The sequence below is a fragment of the Giraffa tippelskirchi genome, chromosome 7, assembly GCF_054371585.1.
Source record: "Giraffa tippelskirchi isolate mGirTip1 chromosome 7, T2T-mGirTip1v1.2.pri, whole genome shotgun sequence".
NCBI lineage: Eukaryota > Metazoa > Chordata > Mammalia > Artiodactyla > Giraffidae > Giraffa > Giraffa tippelskirchi.
In genome coordinates this window covers 16,829,252-16,849,811 of record NC_137281.1, presented here as the reverse complement: position 1 = coordinate 16,849,811, position 20,560 = coordinate 16,829,252, and the positions used below count along the sequence as shown (strand labels likewise).

Below are 20,560 nucleotides of genomic sequence, written 5' to 3'. Positions count from 1 at the left end.
TACATTGGCAATTTTTTAAACTACTATTATTGTAACTTTGGTCGGTAACTCCATTTAAAAATTGTACATTTGAGAAACTAATGCATTAAAAAGAACAACTATTAGTCTATGTTTTTGGATGTACAAAATATAAAGATGTAATTTTGTGACATCAGTAATTGAAAAGGTTGGAGATGGAACTGTATAGAAGCAGAGTTCTTACATGTTATTGAAGTTAGGCTGCTATAAATTCAAATTATAGTGTTATAACTTTAGGATGGTAACCACATGATAACTACAAAGAAGACAGGTACAGAATATATGTAAAAGGAAATAAGGAAATTAAAATAATTCATATTAAAATTTAAAAAGAGTAATACAAGAAATGGGGGACCAAAAAAAGCTATATGGCATATAGAAAACTAATAGCAAATGACAGAAGTAAATCCTTCCTTATCAGTAACTACTTTAAATGTAAATGAATTAAGCTATCCAATCAAAAGATAAAGATTGACAGAATGGATTTTTAAAAAATGAACCAACTATAGTACATTGAGAGTGAAAGGATGGAAAAACATGTTCCAAGCAAATAATAACCAAAGAGAGTAAGAGTGGCTATACTAATAGCAAACAAAACAGACTTTATGGGGAAAAAAAGGTTACAAAGGCCAAAGGAGATTTCACATGGCAATAAAAGGTTCTACACAACAAGAAGATATAACAATTATAAACATTTAAGCATCTGATAACACATCAAGAAAATATACAAAGCAAAAAATGACAGAATCAAAAGAGTTCTACAATAATACTTGGAGACCTGAATACCTACTCTCAGTAATGGATAGAACAACCAGACAAAAATAATCAGTAAAAAAACAGAAGACTTGATGACACAATAAACCAATTAACTCTAATAGAAGTGTACATGATATTGTCCTAAACAACAGCAGAAAACACATTCTTCTCAAGTGCACATGGGACAGCTCCATAACAGATCATGTTATGCCACAAATTAAGGCTTAGGTGATTTTAAAAGGTAGGTATCACACTAAGTGTCTTCTCCAATCTCAACCAGATGATGGTAGAAATTGATAATAAAAGGCAAACTGAAAAATTCACAAATTTGTGGAAATTAAACAATACACCCTTAAACAATCAATGGAACAAAGAAGAAATCACAGAGAATATTAGAAAATAGTTAGAGATAAAAGAAAACAAAACTTACCACACCAAAACTTATGAGGTGCAGCAAAAGCAGTATTAAGAAGGAAGTTTACAGCTTTAAAGCATGTATTAAAAAAGAAGAAAGATCTCAAATCAATAAGCCAACTGTACAACTTAAGGAACTAGAATAAAAAACAAACTAAACTAAAAGCTATAAGGAAAGAAATAGTAAGATTTAAAGATAAACCAAATAAAGAATAGAAAAACAATAGAGAAAAATCAATGAATCCAGAAGATGGTGTTTCAGAAAGATTAACAAAATTGACAAGCTGTTAGCTAAAATGACTGAAGACTCACGTTACTAAAAACAAAAATAAAAGTGGAAACATTACAACTGATTCTACAGAAATAAAAATGATTACAAGAGTACTATGAACAGATGTATGCAAAAAAGTGGATAACTTAGATGGAACAGACAAATTCCTGGAAACACAAAATCCATCAAGACAGCCATGAAAAGAGAGAATATCTGAATAAAACTCTTAAGTACTAAGCAAAATGAATGAGTGATCAAAAATCTCCCAACAACAAACAAAGCTGTGAACCTGAAGGCTTTATTACTGAATTTTAACCAAGCATTTAAGGAAAAATTAACACCAATCCTTGTCAAAAATTTCCAAAAGCTTGAAAGAGAACACTTACTAATTCGTTTGCTTTGATAGCAAAGCCGGAAAAAGATACTAGAGCAAAAGTATAGACCAATATTTCTTATGAACACTGATTCAAATATCCTTAACAAAATACTAGCAGACAGAATTCAGGAACATACTAAAAGGACTAAACACTATGTTCAAGTGGGATTTATTCCTGGGATGCAAGGATCATTCAACATATGAAAATCATCTAACATCACATTAACAAGATAAAGGGGAAAAACAACATGATCATCTACTTGCCACAGAAAAAGTATTTGACAAAATTCAACAATATTTCACAATAAAAACACTCAACAAGTTAGGAATAGACGAAAACTACTTCAACATAATAAAAGATACATATGTGAAACCCACAGCTAACATCATACTCAACAGTGAAGAACTAACAGCTTTTCAATCAGGAATAAGGAAAGAATGTCCACTGTCACCACTTCTATTCAACATAGTATTGGAAGTTCTAGCCAGAGCAATCAGGCAAGTAAAAGAGATAAAAGGCATCCAAACTGGAGAGGAATAAGTAAAATTATCTTTGTTCACAGATGAAATAATCTTAAATCTAGAAAACCCTCAAGACTCCACAAAATTACTGTTAGAGTAAATTAAGTCAACAAAGTAGGGTACAAAACCAATGCTGAAAAATCAGTTGCATTTCTATATACTAACAATGAACAATCTGAGTAGAAAATGATGAAAACAGTTTCTTTTACAATAGCATCAATAAGAATAAAACACTTAGGAATTAGCCAAGGAGGTAAAAACTTTACTATAGAAACTATAAAACATTGTTGAAAAAAAATTAAAGGCATAAATAAATAGAAACATCCCATGTTCAGGCTTCCTAGGTGGCACTAGTGGTAAAGAACCTGCCTACCAATGCAGGAGACATAAGAGATGTGGATTCAATCTCTGGGTCAAGAAGATCCTTGGAGGAGGGCATGGCAACACACTCCAGTATTCTTGTCTGGAGAATCCCATGGACAGAAGAGTCTGGTGGGCTACAGTCCGTGGGGTTGCAGAGTCAGACACAATTGGAACAACTTAGCAGGCACACATAACCCATGTTCATGGATTGGATGACTGATTGTTGTTAAGATGTTGATTCTACCCAACGCAATCTAAAGGTTTCCTGAATCCCAATCAAAAACCCAATAACCTTTTTTGGAGGGGAAACAAAAATCTATACAAAAATTCATATGGATTCTCAAGGGACACTGAATAGCTAAAACATTCTTGATAAAGGAGATCAAAGGAGTTCCCTGGTGGTCCAGTGGTTAAGAATCGCCTGCCAATGCAGGGAACACAGATTCCTGTTCCTGGTCCAGGAAGATCACGCATGCCTCAGGGCAACAAACCCCCTGCGCCGCAACTACTGAGCCTGCATTCTAGAACCCATAGCTGCACTACTGAAGCCCATGCACCCTAGAGCCCATGCTCCACAACAAGAGAAACCACTGCAATGAGAATCCCACGCACCAAAACCAGAGCGTAGCTCCCACTTGCCACAACTAGAGAAAACCCAGGTGTACCAACGAAAAACCAGCACTGCCAATTAGGAAAAAAAAAAATTGCTTTTTAAAGAAAAAGAATGTCAATATTGGAGGACACAACATTTTCCAATTTCAAAAATTACTGTAATGCAAAGCCACATTAATGAAAATAGTGAGTTATTGGCATAAAGATAAAAGTACAGACTAATGGAATAGAGTCCAGAAATAAACCCTCCAATATATGGTCAAATAATTTTTGACAAGATCAATCAATGGGAAAACTTGAATATCCACCTGTAAAAGAATGAAGCTGGACCCTTACCTAACACCTTACACAAAAATTAACTCAAAGTTGATCAAAGACCTGAATGTAAGTAAGACCCCAAACTATAAAACTCTTGGAAGGAAACATGAGGCAAAAGTTTCAAAACACTGAATTTGGCAATGATTTCCTGGATATGACACCAAAGGCATAGGCAAAAACAACAACAAAAAAGACAAACTGAATCTCATGAGAATTAAAAATTTTTGTGCATTAAAGGACACTATCAACTGAGTAATAAGGTAACCCACAGAATGGGAGAAATTGTATGCAAATCACACACCTAATAGATTAATAGCCAGTATATACAGAGACCTCCTAAAACTCAATAACAACAAAACACAAACAATCCTATTCAAAAAGTGGAAAGGACTTGAAATGACATTTTTCTAAAGAAGATATACAAATGACTGAGAAGCACATGAATCATTAACAGAAATACAAATCAAAATGACAATGAGATACCACCTCATTCTCATTAGGATAGATATTATTTAAAAAGAAAAAACAAGTGTTAGTAGAGATGTGGAAAAATTAGAACCCTTGTTGAAAATGTAAAATGGTATAGACACTGTGGGAAACATTATGGAGATTCCTCAAAAAATTAAAAATATAATTACTATATGATCCAGTAATTCCACTTTCAGGTATATACCCAAAAGAATAGAAAGCAGGTTTCAAAGAGATATTTGTACACCCATGTTCATAGCAGCATTAGTTGCAATAACCAAAAGGTGGAAACAAATCAAGTATCTATTAAAGGATGAATGAATAAGCAAAATATGACATATACATACAATGGTATATTATTCAGTTTAAAAGGAAAGTAATTCTGACACATGCTATAACCTGGATGAACCTTGAGGACATTATGCTAAGTGAAATAAGCCAGTCACAAAAAGACAAATAATATATAGCTCCATTTATACGAAGAAACTAGAGTAGTCAAATTCCATTACAGAAAGTTAGATATTGGTTTTCAGGGCTTGGGGCAGGGGTTGGGGAGGATAAGAAGTTATTGTTTAATGAATATAGTTTCAGTTTTGCAAAATGAAAAGAATTCTGGAGGTGAATAGTAGTGATAGTTGCACAATGTGACTATACTTAATACCATTAAACTGTACACCTAACAATGCTTAAGATAGGAAATTTTATGTTGTGTATTTTATGAGGTATTTTTAATTAAAAAACCAAAAGTTAAGGTATTCATTCATCAGAGAACTGTGTGTGTGTGTGTGTGTGTGTGTGTGTGTACTCAGTCATGTACAATTCTTTGCGACCCCATGGATTGCAGGCTGCCAGGCTCCACTATCCATGTAAGCTTCCAGGCAAGAATACTGGAGTGGGTTGCTTTTTCCTACTCTAGGGGATCTTCCTGACCCTGGGATCAAACCCACATCTCTTGCATTGCAGGTGGATTCTTTACCAACTCTGCCACCTGGGAAGGTCCCAGGAGAGGATTACTCAGCAGTAAAAGGAATGAATTCTTCATATACACAGAATGGATGATTCTCAAGATGATTATGCTGTATGAAAGAAAATTGACCAAAAACAGAGTATAAATACTTTATGTTTCCAACTGTACAAAATTCTAGGAAAGGGAAACAAATTCACAGTGAATAAAAGGTAAATCAATGGTTTCCTTGGGATGTAGCTAACAGTTCTCTGGGGAAGGCAAGGAGGGCATGAGGTAGCCATGTGGGTGACGGATGGGTTCATTATTATGGTTGTGGTGTTGGTTCCCTGAGTGTACACATATTTTAAAACTCATCAAAGTGTACACATTAAATATGTACAGCCAATTATTGCATGGAAATTATATCTCAACATTAAAAGAATTGTAAGAATTATAAGAATAAGAATTATAATCATAATAATTATAATATAATATATATTATATATAATAATTATAAGAATTATACCTCAACATTAAAAGAAATTGTTGCAAGTAAAAATCTGCTCTCCCACTCATTTTAGAAAATTTAAGATTTGGCACCCCCATATTGACTCTACTCCCACTCTCCTCATGTGTTGTCATGAAAAATGTTTGACTGTGTCACAAATGCCTCCTCCCTGGCTTACAAGATCTACCTTCTCTTAGTCCCCATTTCTCTGCCAACACAACACTGGTTTTGACATGAATAATGCACACAGCCTGCAATAACCCACAAAACCTTTAGCTGATTTCCTCTGCCAGTGGCCTTAGTCATAGGACAGAGGTCTGGAGGTCCTGAGAATTTCTGCAAGTCCTGAATCCTGCATAGTTACATTTAAGGGAACACTTGTGGATGCACTTTTATAACAGATACATTCCCTCTAATCTGCCAATTGGACCCAGTAAGTCTTACAGTAGTTGACATATACTGGATTTTAGACATCAAAGGCATATGATTCCTTGGCAGAGGCCAGGTAAACAATGTCTACTCGACAGTGCTAAGGAATAGGAGGCATCCTCAGGAAAAAAGGGGCCTAAATCAGGCTGCTTCCAGATGCACTGGAGGTTGCACAACCTCCCTTTCCTCAAGGTAATCTCTGATCTACAAAAATTCATGCCCTTCAGGTCACAACATTAGGCCCACCAAGCCCTACAATCTTCCCTAGGAGAACTTAGGTAGCAACACAAATGAGGCCAAATCTGGACTGAGAACTGTTCTCTGCCATCCCACTCTTCACTGAGGCAATAAATTTGGAGACCTGTTTGGTTTGGAAGACCTTCATTCTGTTCTCAACCCACTCCACATAGTTATCAGAATACAGGAAACTAAAGGTGACTTTATCAATAAGGCCCTTATCATCCAAACTAGAGCAACGTAAAGTCAAGGATGGATAATGTGGAAGCTGGATGAATCCATCATGAGCGTCATACAAGATCAACAATATCTTTGGAAAAGGGAAACCTCTGTAAGCTGCCAGTAGGACCCAGATCAGGTCTTCATGGCAAAGATGGGTCATGATCACAGCTAAAGCAGTCACAGCGGGAAGGAAGACATCTTCCTATGGCCTCAGGCTACTCACAATTCCTTCTTGAAAGAGGAAACAGAGGCCTGTCTTCCCTGAGAACAGAAGTGGCTGGCACACACTCTGGAGACCTGCCAGTGGGTAGAGCTGAGGTGACTTCTACCACAGACACTAGCAGTGACAAAAACTCTGACAAAGTAAATGTAGCCTTGCTCCAGAAAGCTTCCAATTTATTTAGCATCCATTGGGAATCTCTCCAGCACAGATATTTGGATGAAGAAGGTTCAACTGCTGGCTGACAGCTCCTTCATAAAGACCACTCTCAGAGTTCATCTCTAGGAGGTGCCATTGTGCTGAAGAAGGAGGAAGAACATCCTCTGCACTCTTTTCTCTAGCATGAATTTTCTGATGCCGGATGAGAGTAGACCTTTGGCTGAAGGCTTTTCCACATTCATTGCACTTATATGGCTTATCTGGTTTGTGAACTTTCTGATGCTGCCTCAGATTAGGACTTTGTTTGAAGCTTTTCCCACATTCAAGGCACTCATAAGGCCGCTCACCAGTGTGCAGTCTCCGATGGCTATTGAGGCCGGAGCTTTGTCTAAACAATTTCCCACATTCACTGCACTCATAAGGCCTTTCACCAGTGTGGACTCGCTGATGTTTCATAAGGTCAGAGCTTCGGCTGAAGGCTTTCCCACATACACTGCATTCGTACGGTCGTTCACCTGTATGAACTACCTGATGTTGAACAAGTCCATCAAAGCGGCTAAAGAATTTCCCACATTCATTGCACTTGTAAGGTTTTTCTCCAGTGTGAACTCTCCAATGTTTAATTAGGCTGGAGTTGCAGTTGAAGGATTTCCCACACTCACTGCACTCATGAGCACTTTTACCAGTATGAACCCTCTTATGATGAATGAGGTTAGAGCGTTGGCTGAAGAACTTCCCACACTCGCTGCACTCATAAGGCTTTTCTCCAGTGTGAATCCTCTTATGTTGAATAAGATTAGAGCTTCGACTAAAGAATTTGCCACACTCGCTGCACACGTGAGTGCTTTCACCAGTGTGAACTCTCTGATGTTTGATGAGACTGGAGTGTTGGCTGAAGAATTTCCCACATTCACCACACTCATAAGGCTTTCCTTGATTATGATCTCTCTGGTATTGAAAGAGGCCAGCAGCATAGCTGAAGAACATCCCACATTTGTTGCACTCATAAGGCCTTTCTCCAGTGTGGGTTCTCTGCTGAACAAACAAAAGTTTGTCACTGACAGCATTCTCAAATTCACCGTACTTCTTACGGAGTTGCACAGTGGGAAAATCCACCACACTTTCAGAGCTCTGCTCTAGCTCCCCCACACTGGTAGTGACCTGATGCTGGAGAAAACCACAACTGGCCACAAAGGCCTTCCCATCCTCCCTGAATGGGAAAGATTTCTTTGATGCGTCATATCTGCACCTCTTCACAAGCAAGGCCCTGCTTTCATTCCTTCCAATAGACTTGTCCACATTCTGCTGCATCTGTGGCTGGTGAAAGTGGGTGTTGAACTTGAACTCTTTCTTATGTGCCTCATGCATGTGTGTTTTCTGCTTGGAATGTGTTGCCTGATGTTCAGCCAGATGCAGAATGTCTTTCAAGTGTAGGCCACACAGGTTACAGGGGTAGCCCTTCTGGGTGGGTGGAACTGCCTTGAGGTTCATGTTCTGTGACACTTCTACAGAAACAGTGAGCTCAGCAGGTGATTCCTCACCCTCTGTTCCACAGTAAAAATCTGAAAGTAGAGAAATGCTGGTGATATTCATTTTAATTTTCATGGAAGGAAACAATCCAATCACAAATGCAAGTCTGACCCAGGAATGAGTCCATGGGACTGTTGGCAAGATGAGAGGCCTAAGGTCAAGATAAGGAATGGTCTTCCCAGCAGTCCTGTGCCTGGTAAGGTCATGAAATAAGGGAGGCCATACCAGGAGCCAGGACACAAAGATGGGCACAGTATCAGATGGAAAGGCAGGTCTCCAGCTCCGTTCTCTACAAAGGCTTTTCTTGGGGGCTCCAGCTGCTGATAACCTGTGAGGGCTGTGCAGAAGGGTATGACCAGATCTGGGAAAACCTGATTGCAACTGGTTGACTGGTGTTCAAGGACTATCAGAGGAAATGTGCACATGAAGTGCAGGCCCATGCTGAAGAGTGCTGCAGAGGGAGCTGTGGAAACAGTGAGGGGCACAGACAGAGGCCCTAATCAGAGAAGAAATGACCAGAGGTCAACATACTAAAAATAGGAAAGGAAAGGTAGAAGAGATATAAGCCCATTGGCTTGGCACCAAAAGAATGATGAACACAAGAAAAGTGGCAGGTATGATTTGAAGACAGTGATGTCACATGCTCCCCCACCCCAACTTACCTGAGCCAGGCCCTCTATACACCCCTCTTGCCATGGCTGAAGTCATGTCCACTCGGTCAGGCACCCAGGGCTCTGCCCCCATCTCCAGCTGGGCAACTATGTGAGACCTGAAAGATGTAAGTCCTAAGGGGAAGACGAGGCAGGTAAGGGACCAGCACTTGCCCAGGTGAATTATCCCACAATAGAACACAGGAAAGGAAACATAATTACAAAAAGAACACACCAGGGAGATCTGGCAGGAACATCCCAGTGGTCATGGCAAACAGTGACCACATCGGTGCCTAGAATTCCTGGCAGTCGGGCCTTAGGGAATGTTAGCTAAAGCAAAGGAGCCAAACAGAACTGTCAGAGATCTGAACAATCACCCAGGAGATCAGTGGCTGAGTCAGATGGGATCTGCTGGGCTGATTGCAAGACTCCTCCTTCTGGGACCCTTCCCCACAAGGCTTCAAGACAGTAGGTGTTGAGGCTGCTTGGGGAGAGCATGGGACCCTGCACACAGCTCAGCTCTGGACCCACAGCACATATACCTGAAGAGGTGGGGGGACTTCCCTGGTGGTCCAGTGGTTAAGAATCTACCTCCCAATGCAGGGGACTTGGGTTCAATCCTTGGTTGGGGAACTAAGATCCCACATGCTGCAGGGGAACTAAACCTGCACACCACAACTGGAGAAACCCACTCACTGCAACTAGAGAAGCCTGCGCATTTCAACAAAGACACAGCACAGCCCAAAAAACAAAGGCAGGAGGGAGGGGAGGAAGCAGTGCCCACAGCCCAGCTGTGGGAAGGAAAGAACCACCTCTTGGAAAAAGGGAATGGGCAGAGCTGAGCTCAGGACACCTGGGTGGGTGTAAAAGCCTTACCAAGTGAGGTGATCAGTGCAAAGTTCTCTAGCATCACATCACAGTACAGGAGTCTCTGAGCCTCATCAAGGAGTCCCCACTCCTCCTGGGAGAAGTAAATGGTCACGTCCTCAAAGGTCACACAGCCCTGCCATGATGATGGGGACAGTTCATTCCATGATCAGCTTCTTTCCTCAGGACTCCCTCTCTGTTCACTGTTCACCCTCCTCCCCAACTCCCCAACACAGAGCAGATCTCAGACCCCAGTTCCACGCCTTCTATGACTGCTGTGTCAGCCCACAGCAATGTCCACAGGGAGGTAGGCAGAGAGATACCAGTTGAGCTCTGTGTCTGAAATGCAGGGCCCCTAATAATTACCCTAAGGCATATGATAATAGACAAAGATACTCCAAAACTCCTAGGAGAAAGCATATTTTCTTTTTCTGTCTCTTCAAATTATAAACCTTATCATGTTTTTTGAATGTAAACACAGCCCACTGAGCCTGAGCCTGGATTAGCTCAATCAGTAGAACCTGAAATTGAAAAGAGAGAGAGAGAGAGACTTTTTAAAACACCAACTGCTAAAAAGCCTCTCTTGCTGAAACTCTAAGTCACAGCATCCTTAAAATTGTTTGCCAAGGGCAATACATATCTTATTTGTCTTCTCCACAAAGAACAAAATCCGAGCAAATAATCTAACTTATTCCAACTGTTACTTATAAACTAGTAAATTTTATATGCTTCCCCGGTGGTGCAGTGGTAAAGAATTCACCTGCCACTGCAGGAGACTCAAGAGTCTCTTGGGTTCGATCCCTGGATCGAGAAGATCCCCTGGAGTAAGAAATGGTAACCCTTTTCAGTATTCTTGCCTGGAAAATTCCATGGACAGAGGAACCTGGCAGGCCCCAGTCCGTGGAGTTGCAAAGAGTCAGACAGGACTGATAGACTGAGCACACGTGTGTAAGTTTTATGTTGTACTTGATTCATGATTAAAGTTTTAAAATGAGAACTATGAGATCTCTGGTTGTGTCTGTCTGTATGTCCATATGTGTATGCTACCTCCGGATGGCACTGCCAAAATTAATTTGTAAAAGAGCTCTATTTAATTGGCTTATAAAAATAAGCACTTATATAAAAATTCTCAAATATGCAATAAAAAAACAACCGAAATATTTTTCAAGTTCATATATCTAGGATAATCTTTAGTAAATAAGAGTGACTTTTAAACTTGTTGGTTAAATTAATACAGGTATATCTCAGATTTAACATTAAATATAATGTAGATAAACAACTTTTTTTCTACCTGAGTTTATTAGTCAAATGGACTCATTTTGTCTCTGTTGCAACGTTTGTCACCAAACAAACAAACAAACTTAGGATAATGATTATTTTAATGTCTCATGAGATTTTTATGAGTAATCTAAGTATGATTGTTAAAAACAAATAAATTAGGGAATTTCCTGGCGGTCCAGTCTTTAGGATTTGTTGCTTTCACTGCCATGGCCCAGGGCTCAATCCTTGATCAGGGAACTAAGAGCCTGTAAATCATGCAACTTGGGAGGAAAAATAAATAAAAATAAATATATAAAATAGATGTAAATGTGATGAGTTTTTAGGTAGATTTTTAAACAATAATTGTGTTAAGGTATGTCCACTTAAATAACTCCGTAAATCCATTTGGTAAGTTATACCCTATGTTTTGCTATGTTAAATTAAATGATCAGAATTTGTTGGACGCCTAGATCACTTCCAAGTAAGATAAAGAAATATTAATTGCTAAACTCTAAGTTTATATGTACTTTTGGCCTCTTATTACAGAGAGATTAAGTATGTTTGGCTCTAGTAAATATATCTTGTGCTTTATTGAAAGACTGTACTATGAAATAGTATATGTTTCTAGAAATTATACAGTGTACTTATAAATTTGCCAAGCCACAAAATGTTAATAAAGTTTACAACTGTTTACTTCTTTATTTTCACTAAAAAATTAAGATTTCAAAGTATTAAGGATTCCAATTAATATATGTGGTTAAAGCTGCCAGATACAATAATAGAAATAGAATGTGTTTTGGGATGAGAAAAAATAAGGTGTGGAGATCTTTTTGTTAAGGAAAATGAAAGTAATTTTGTCCTAAGGCTAGTTAGTTCTAAATTGGAAAGAAAACAAGGGATAAACTAAAATGAAATTCTGTAGGGTTGTGAATAAAGAAATCTTTGGAAAGGAATTTTATATGTGGTCATGACTGAATAAGATTGGAATGGATTCAGTTAAGCAAATAAGTTTTAATATCAAAGTAAAGTAGTAAAAATTGGAATTTGGTTTTCTATTAAAAGAACAAAGTTTTGTTTTCCTATTGGACTGCTCTTGATAATAAGAAATTATGAAAGGCTTTTCTTTGCCTTTAAATAATATACTTAGGAAAAAAACAAAGATCTTCTGTCTTGTCAAAATAATTACTTACGTTCTGTTGTCTTTATCAGTTCTTTGATTCATTAAGTAAATCTAGTCCTGTTGCTATTAAAAGAGCTAAATTTTGCTCAGAACTACATAACTGCCTATATTTGCCTAAGGTTTTAATTGTTAGTTTCGTTGAATGGATAAGGAAGCACTGCTGTGAAGATCTATTTGACTAAGTCGAATTTTTTAAAATATTTTTGACAAACTTCCCTCAAATCAAGTTGTAAATGTAATCTTTTTGATTTAGAACTTTGAGAGACAAGATAGTTCGGGGGCCCTCTAAAATACCTCAAAGATTTATTCTTTCTCCTTATAAAAAAATATTAAACTAATCAGCTATATTTGATATGTTAAATTATGTGGAAACTGTTGTCACCTTCTTTATGTCGTGTCTATATAGGTATGTGTTCTAAGTGTTGCAGAAATTAGGTGAAATTCCTGAAGTCATATATGTCCTGGCATAAAATGTTATCTGTCATCAAAATGGAGGCTCAGACTAAAGGAATTGAGCCCAAGTATCAGAGAAATGCCCTAACTGACCTTCAAGCAAAGGCGGTAGCAACAGAATTTATAAAGACTGTGGCACATGTGAACAAAATCCATTCTGCTTCTGCAAAAATCCTGACCCCTTCTTGCCAGACTTTTCCCATCCTGATATCCTTGTACCAAGGCAACAGTATGCCACTGAATAAGAGAAATTAAAATAGGTAAACAATAGTTGCAAACTAAACAAACAGTCAGGGCTATGGGAAAACCAAGATGGCCACTTAGTTCTCCCCAGCTCCCTGGCAAATCTCATTTTTTCCCCCTGTATTCCTTCACTCACCATCATGCATTTAAATAGACATTGGCGGGGAGATTTCTATAAAACTGAAAAAACAGCCTATCAGTGATGTCTGACCTTTCAGGTCCATAACCCTGGGAAAAACTATTTTTGCCCCAGATGCTTCAGACCTCTTCTCTCTGGACCCTTTGAGCACCTGCAGTTGGACATCATTCAACTGCCACTAAGTATGGTTTATCAGAATGTTCTTATTATTACATGTATCCTTTCTAGATAGGTTGACGCCTTCCCTTGCTACAAGACTGATGACATCACAGGGGCAAAGAAAGAATTTTTTAAAATGTGTTTTCTATTTGGGGTATACCTTCCATAATCTCCAGTGATCAAGGCACCCACCTCACTGGACAAATCATTCAAGCCTTAACAAAAATCTCACAAACTCCTTGGAATCTCACTGTTACCCTCACACAAAATCATTAGGCAAAGTCAACAGAACTAATGCAAGAACTGGATTCAACGCGGAACAAGAATTAATTACATGGAATTGAATGAACTGATGAATATGACTATAGTTTTTATGACTTTTTGTTTAAAATACAATATTACTGATTTTTTACTCTTTTGTTTTCCAAATGCAAGGAATTCTTTTAAAAAGATTTACAGTAGTTTGGTGAATTGGATTTCCTTAGTAGCTCAGCTGGTAAAGAATCTGCCTGCAATGCAGGAGATCCTGGTTCTATTGCTGGGTCAGAAAGTTCCCCTGGAGAAGGGACAGGCTACCCACTCCAGTATTCTTGGGCTTCCCTAGTGGCTCAGATGGTAAAGAATCCTCCTGCAATGTGGGAGACCTGGGTTCGATTCCTGGGTTGGGAAGATCCCCTGGAGAAGGAAATGGCAACAGACTCTAGTATTCTTGCTGGGAGAATACCCATAGAAAGAGGAGCCTGGCCGGCTACAGTCCACGGGGTCGCAAAGAGTTGGACACGACTAAGTGACTAAACATGGCACAGCATACCTTTGTAAGCAAAAATGAAACTTTTTTTCTCCCCACCTGATTGCTCCAGAATTCAGAAACTCTCATGAGTATTCTTATTTTCTTAACAATATAGTTACATTTGGAAAAGTTCAATAAGAATCTGTTCTCCTTAAAATAGAACACAATTAGAAATACTGGTTATCTTACCAAGGCTTTTGACTGGAAAGTCATATTTGAGAGAGACACACACAGACTCAGATACGACCAAACAAGTTGAAAGAACTTGACTTTATTTCATTATTTTTCTTTTTAGCTGCACCATAGCTTGTAGGATCTTAGTTCCTTGACCAAGGATTAAACCCTGGTTCTAAACTGAACCCTTGTATGTATGATTCTAGTACTGTTAGTTTGCTTGAGGTTTTGTTGTTTACTTGAAATCTGGACTAGATCCTGAAATGTTCTAATTTCCTCCAATATCTGGCTACAATTCTTTAATGTTTCCAATTTTCTCCCACCCTTTTGACTTGGAATCTTTGAGAACTAAAATTGCCCTTTTCCTGATGCCTTGCAAATTAAGGCTAGACGACTTGAGAGAAACTGCCACAACAGCCCATACTTAAACAATCCTCATGCTTGCTGCTGTATGAGCCACTTAGAAAGTTTTCTTGAACACCTGGTGACATCAGAGACATTTCAAACTGCAAAAGATGCTTCAACCCTGACATCTAGAAATCTGGACTGCATCCTGATGTCAGAAACTGGTTTATAATTGGCTCCAAACATTAACCCTTTGTTTTCTTCTGTTTTCCTAGAAATGTCTCATTAACTACCTGATTGCTTGTACTATAGGCCTAGCTTCTGGAGCCCATCTGCAACATTGCCTCCCGAAATGATGTATAATTGTTTTCCTGAACTGACCTGTTCTCAGAACTAACAATCTGCTTCAATGAACTGGTGCTCAGACGCTCAGTCATGTTTAACTCTTTGTGATCCCATGGGCTGTAGCCTGCCAGGCTCCTCTGTACATGGAATTCTCAAGGCAAGAATACTGGTGTGGAGTGCCATTTCCTACTCCAGTGGCTCTTCCCCACCCAGCAACTGAACCCACCTCTCTTATGTCTCCTGCACTGGCGGGTGGATTCTTTAACATTAGTACCATCTGGGAAGCCCTCAATAAGCTGGAGGACTCCTCTTATCTGTTCTCTTTACACAGGGGAAGTTCCAGAGGAGGGAACTACTGGGGCCTAGTGTAGGCCTCCCCAAAATGTGCCTCAATGGCCTATTGATTATTTTGAATTAAAGTTACTGAAGAAACAGCCAACACAAGAGGGACACTCTGACCCATATTTCTGTCTCCCTGAAAACAGGAAATAAATGTCTACGTAAAAAGTGCATTCCCTGGGGACTTCCCTGGAGGTCCAATGGTTAAGACTCTGCACATCCACTGCAGGGGGTGAGGATTTGACCCCTGGTCAGGGAACTAAGATTCCACATGTCGCGCATGGCCAAAAAGTAAAAATAAATAAATAAATAAAATAAACTGGGCCAAGGTATTTAAAAAAAAAGAAAATTATTTAAAAGTGCATTCCCTGTATCTGGACGTAAAGGACACCCTTATTTCCAAAGGGAGGGAATTTGGACCAAGAAACCTATATAAATAAACCTTGTCACTTCTTTAATCCTAACCACTGGACTGCCAGGGAAGTCCCTGGTGTTTCTAACTGTGAAAATAAACAAAGACCAACCAAACAAGAAAAGCAAAAGGCTATTTAATCTTAGTTTGTTATGGAAAGGGAGTTAGCCACTTAAGTTTTTTTTTTTTTTAATTCATGTGTGTTCCCTTTATTTTTAAATATTTTTACTTAAAATAATTTTATTGGCATATAGTTGCTTTACAATGTTTAGTTTCTACAATACAACAAAGTGAATCAGCTATATGTATACATATATCCCCTCTTATTTGGATTTCCTGTCCATTTAGGTCACTGCAGAGCACTGAGTAGAGTTTCTTGTGCTATACAGTAATTCTCATTAGTTATCAATTTTATACATAGTTTCAATAGTGCATATATATCAATCCCCATCTCCCAACCACCTATGTTGGCAGAGACTCAAAGGTAGACAGAGGAATGGGAAAGCTTTATAAGTGGAAAAAAAAAATAGAAGGATTCCGGTATGCCCTGTTGGCCTGGGGAAGCTGTAGGCAAGCTAACTAGAAGCAGAGCATCCTAGGTGATCGGTTAGAGGTGCATATTTGGCTATTTCTGGTTGGTCTTAAGTTGGAACAAAAACAAGAGCAGTTGTCAGTTATTAAGTCCTGGTTATTTGAGGCCAACTGTTATAGAAATTATTGTTTAACTTCCTGGATTGTCACTAGAGATAGCAATCTGAGTTCCTGCAAGTCTAACTTACAGCAGAATGGCTTCCTGGGTTGTTTATTGTAGATAAGGGGTTTTTTTTCCTGGGCAGGTTGCTGCAGGTTGTGGGTCAGAGTTCTATTTTATGTATAGTCTGCCAATGTCCCTTTACATATTCAGTGTCTCTTAACCTAAACTAAGCCTCCCCCAAACACCGTAGCTGTGTGTCTAGCTGCTCAAGCTTCAACTCCACTCAGGGGTCCCTGGAACATCAGAACAGGGCCCAAATGTAACTTCTGCTATTTCCAGTGAAAATTCCTCCTACAAACAAGTTCCCTTCTCAGTTGATGGTTCATCCATCCTTCCAGCTGCTAACACCAAATCCATCGAGTCGCTGCTTTTCTTTCTCAGTTTCCACCTCAGAAAATCTGGTCAGCCTCACCTAGGAGACCCACCTAGAATCCAATCCCTTCTTCTACCCTCCTCACCTGGCCCGCAGTATTGCAGCAGCTACTGGTTGCTCTCCCCACCTGCACCCTCAGCCCACGGTCAGTTTCCACTTGGCATCCAGGTGACCCTGTTAGGATGTAAGTCACATCACCTTCCTCCTCTGCTCTGTGGCTTCTGTGGCTCCCAACACTCTCAGAATAGACGCCCGGCTTCTCAGCCGGCCATTCCAGGCTGACCTCAGCCCACCTGCTCTCTGAACATTCCCAGCTCCATCCTGTACTCGCACACCGCTGGTTCCTATTGCTTAGAAAACCGTTTCCCACCTCATCCACTAGGGTTCAGAAATGGGACCCGCTCTCTACGATCCCTGCCCTGGATTCAGGACCCGAGGTTGGAAGTGACCACTCGCTCCCTCTCAAACCCTCAGGACCCCAGACTCAAAAGCAGAGAGATGAAAAAGACGTCAAGTCGTAGAGCAAGGCCCGTCTTTGATCCCCCGGCTCCGGGTACGTGAGGATGAAGGGCTGAGCGGCTGCGGGCCTGAAGCCCATCCACTCACCTGCGCCGTGTCCATCAGCGCCGCCGCCGCCATCGCAGCCCCTGGACGCAGGAGCCCTCAGAGGCGGAGGTCGCGGGCTCAGCGTAGCGCCACGGCGCCTGGCCCCGGGCGAGGTGGGACTTCAGTCTCCTCGGGGTCAAGTACGCCCAGGGCCGGGTGCCGCCGAAAGCGCGCGGCGCGGCGGAACCCTGGCGGACACCGCGTTCCAGGGGGTCACTGCTAGTTCAAAGGGGCGGAGGAGGGTCCTGGCCTCCCTGTCCTTCCTCCTACCGTTCCCGAAAACCGCCTGGAAAGCGGCACCCGCCCAGCCCCACCCCCACCCCCAGCCCCGGACCCACGGCTCGGGGCGCACTGACCCAGCCCGGGGAAATGACTAGCTGTGCAGAAACGCAGGAAGTTCCGGCCCCCACCTCCCCGGACGGAAGAAACGACACTCTCCCGAGCTGTCATTGGCCCAGCGCCAGCCGGTGACGCACCAGCTCAGCCTCCTGGACAGTGTTTTCTGTCCTGCATCCGGCAGGGCGGGTCAGGGGCCGCAGGGAGGAGCGGGAGGGAGGCGGGCGGACCTTGCGGCTACTCGTTGGCATTGGCCTGGAGGCACCGCGAGCTTCTCCTCCTTAAGGGGCGGTCTCCAGACCTCTGCAACTGCCTGGGGCCAAGTGCCGCCTGCCCTCAGAAGCCTGTAATATGAGACCCACACGTGCCTGTGTGGGTGTTTGCTGGTCTCTTGAACCCGCAGGCTCCCAGGGACCTAGATTCACGTTGAATAATGAAGATAATATCTAATATGCGGGTTCTTTGTGTAATAACATTTAAAGTTGCGTCGATTCAATGCTTCTCAAAACGGTAACATCAGCATCACCCGGGAAGAAGTTAAAAATGCAAGTTCTCGGTCAGCAGTCTAAACCTTGATTTCTAGTCTTTCCCATTCTAGAGTTTTCGTGTATTTCTTTGCATTGTTCACTTAAGAAGGCTTTCTTATCTCTGCTGGCCGTTCTCTGGAACTCTGCATTCAGTTGGATATATCTTTCCCTTTCTCCATTGCCTTTCCTTTCTCTTTCTTTTCTCAGCTATTTGTAAAGTCCCCTCAGACAACCATTTTGCCTTGTTGCATTTTTCTTGGGGATGGTTTTGGTCGCCACATCCTGTACAATGTTATCAACCTCTCCATATTTCTTCAGGCACTCTAGCGACCTTGAATATACCTGAATCCCTTGAATATACCTGTCACCTCCATTATATAATCATAAGGGACTCGATCTAGGTCATATCTGAATGGCCTTAAACCCTTCAACTGAAGCCTGAATTTTACAATAAGGAGCTGATAATCTGAGCTACTGTCAGCTCCAGGTCTTGTTTTTGCTAACTATATAGAGCTTCTCCATCTTTGGCTGCAAAGAATATAATCAGTCTGATTTTGGTATTGACCATCTGGTGATATCCATATGTAAAGTCATCTCTTGTGATGTTGGAAGAGGGTGTTTGCTATGATCAATGTGTTCTCTTGGCAAAATTCTGTTAGACTTTGCCCTGCTTCATTTTTATACGCCAAAGTCAAACTTGCTTGTTATTCCAGGTGTCTCTAGACTTCCTACGTTTGCATTCCAATCCACTATGATGAAAAAGACATCTTTTTTGGTGTTAATTCTAGAAGGTGTTGTAGGTCTTCATAGAGCCATTCAACTTCAGCTTCTTTGGCATTAATGGTGGGGCATAAACTTGGATTACTATGATGTTGAATGGTTTGCCTTGGAAACAAACCAAGATCATTCTGTCAGTTTTGAGACGGCACCCAAGTACTGCATTTTAGACTCTTTTGTTGATTATGAAGGCTACTCCATTTCTTCTAAGGAATTCTTGCCCTCGATAGTAGATATATGGTCATCTGAATTAAATTCACCCATTTCCATCCATTTTAGTTCACTGATTCCTAAAATGCCGATGTTTACTTTTGCAATCGTCTGCTTGACCATGTTCAATTTACCTCGATTCCTGGACTTAACATTCCAGGTTCCTACGCAATATTGTTCTTTACAGCACTGGACTTCACTTTCACCACCAGACACATCCACAACTGAGAAGAGATTAAGAAGAGGTAACAAGAATACACAGAGGAAATATACAAAAAAAAAGTCTTAATTACCTGGATAACCATGACAGTGTGGTCACTCACCTAGAGCCAGACGTCCTAGAATGTATAGTCAAGTGGGCCTTAGAAGCCATTACTGCAGATAAAGCTAATAGAGGTGATAGAATTTCAGCTGAGCTGTTTCAAATCCTAAAAGATGATGCTATCAAAGTGCTGCACTCACTATATCAGCAAATTTTGAAAACTCAGCAGTGGCCACAATACTGGAAAAGTCAGTTTTCATTTCAATCCCAAAGAAAGGCAATGCCAAAGAATGTTCAAACCACCATATAATTGCACTCATTTCACATGTTAGCAAAGTTATGCTCAAACTCTTTCAAACTAGGCTTCAGCAGTATGTGAATTGCAGTACGTGAACTTCCAGATGTCCAAGCTAGATTTAGAAAAGGCAGAGGAACAAGAGATCAAAATGCCAACACCCACTAGATCATAGAAAAAGCAAGAGAATGCCAGAAAAACATCTACTTCTGCTTCAAGGACTATGCTAAAGCCTTTGTGTGGATCCCAACAAACTGGAGAATTTTTAAAGAAATGGGAATACTAGTCCACCTTACCAGTCTCCTGAGAAACTGGTATGCAGGTCAAGAAGCAACAGTTGGAACTGGACATGGAACAATGGACTGGGCCAATATTGAGAAAGGAGTTCATCAAGGCTGTATATTATCACCCTACTTATTTAACTTATATTCAGAGTCAGTTCAGTCGCTCAGTCGTGTCCGACTCTTTGTGACCCCATGAATTGCAGTACACCAGGCCTCTCTGTCCATCACCAACTCCCGGAGTCTACTCAAATCCATGTCCATCAAGTCAGTGATGCCATCCAACCATCTCATCCTCTGTCGTCCCCTTCTCCTCCCGCCCCCAATCCTACCCAGCATTAGGGTCTTTTCCAATGAGTCAACTCTTCTCATGAGGTGGCCAAAGTATTGGAGTTTCAGCTTCAACATCAGTCC

At 40.6% G+C, this 20,560-nt stretch overlaps 1 protein-coding gene across 9 annotated transcripts; it reads right to left on the bottom strand.

Moving 5' to 3' along the window:
* Positions 1 to 6,365: 6,365 nt before the first annotated feature.
* On the bottom strand, positions 6,366 to 17,859 carry ZNF792 (zinc finger protein 792). Of its 9 annotated transcripts, XM_081516804.1 has the most exons (6): positions 17,459 to 17,859; positions 16,938 to 17,026; positions 10,253 to 10,407; positions 9,896 to 10,022; positions 9,032 to 9,154; positions 6,366 to 8,401 (listed from the first exon to the last, which is right to left on the bottom strand). In XM_081516804.1, exons 3-6 carry the CDS (start codon positions 10,304 to 10,306, stop codon positions 6,861 to 6,863), a joined length of 1,845 nt encoding a protein of 614 aa, XP_081372930.1. In that variant the 5' UTR covers positions 10,307 to 10,407; positions 16,938 to 17,026; positions 17,459 to 17,859; the 3' UTR covers positions 6,366 to 6,860. The 9 variants fall into 9 exon arrangements, with proteins under 9 accessions (XP_081372930.1, XP_081372934.1, XP_081372936.1 ...); XM_081516808.1 differs by lacking the exon at positions 10,253 to 10,407; XM_081516810.1 differs by lacking the exon at positions 10,253 to 10,407 and having other exon boundaries at positions 9,896 to 9,980.
* Between the last annotated feature and the right edge of the window lie 2,701 nt (positions 17,860 to 20,560).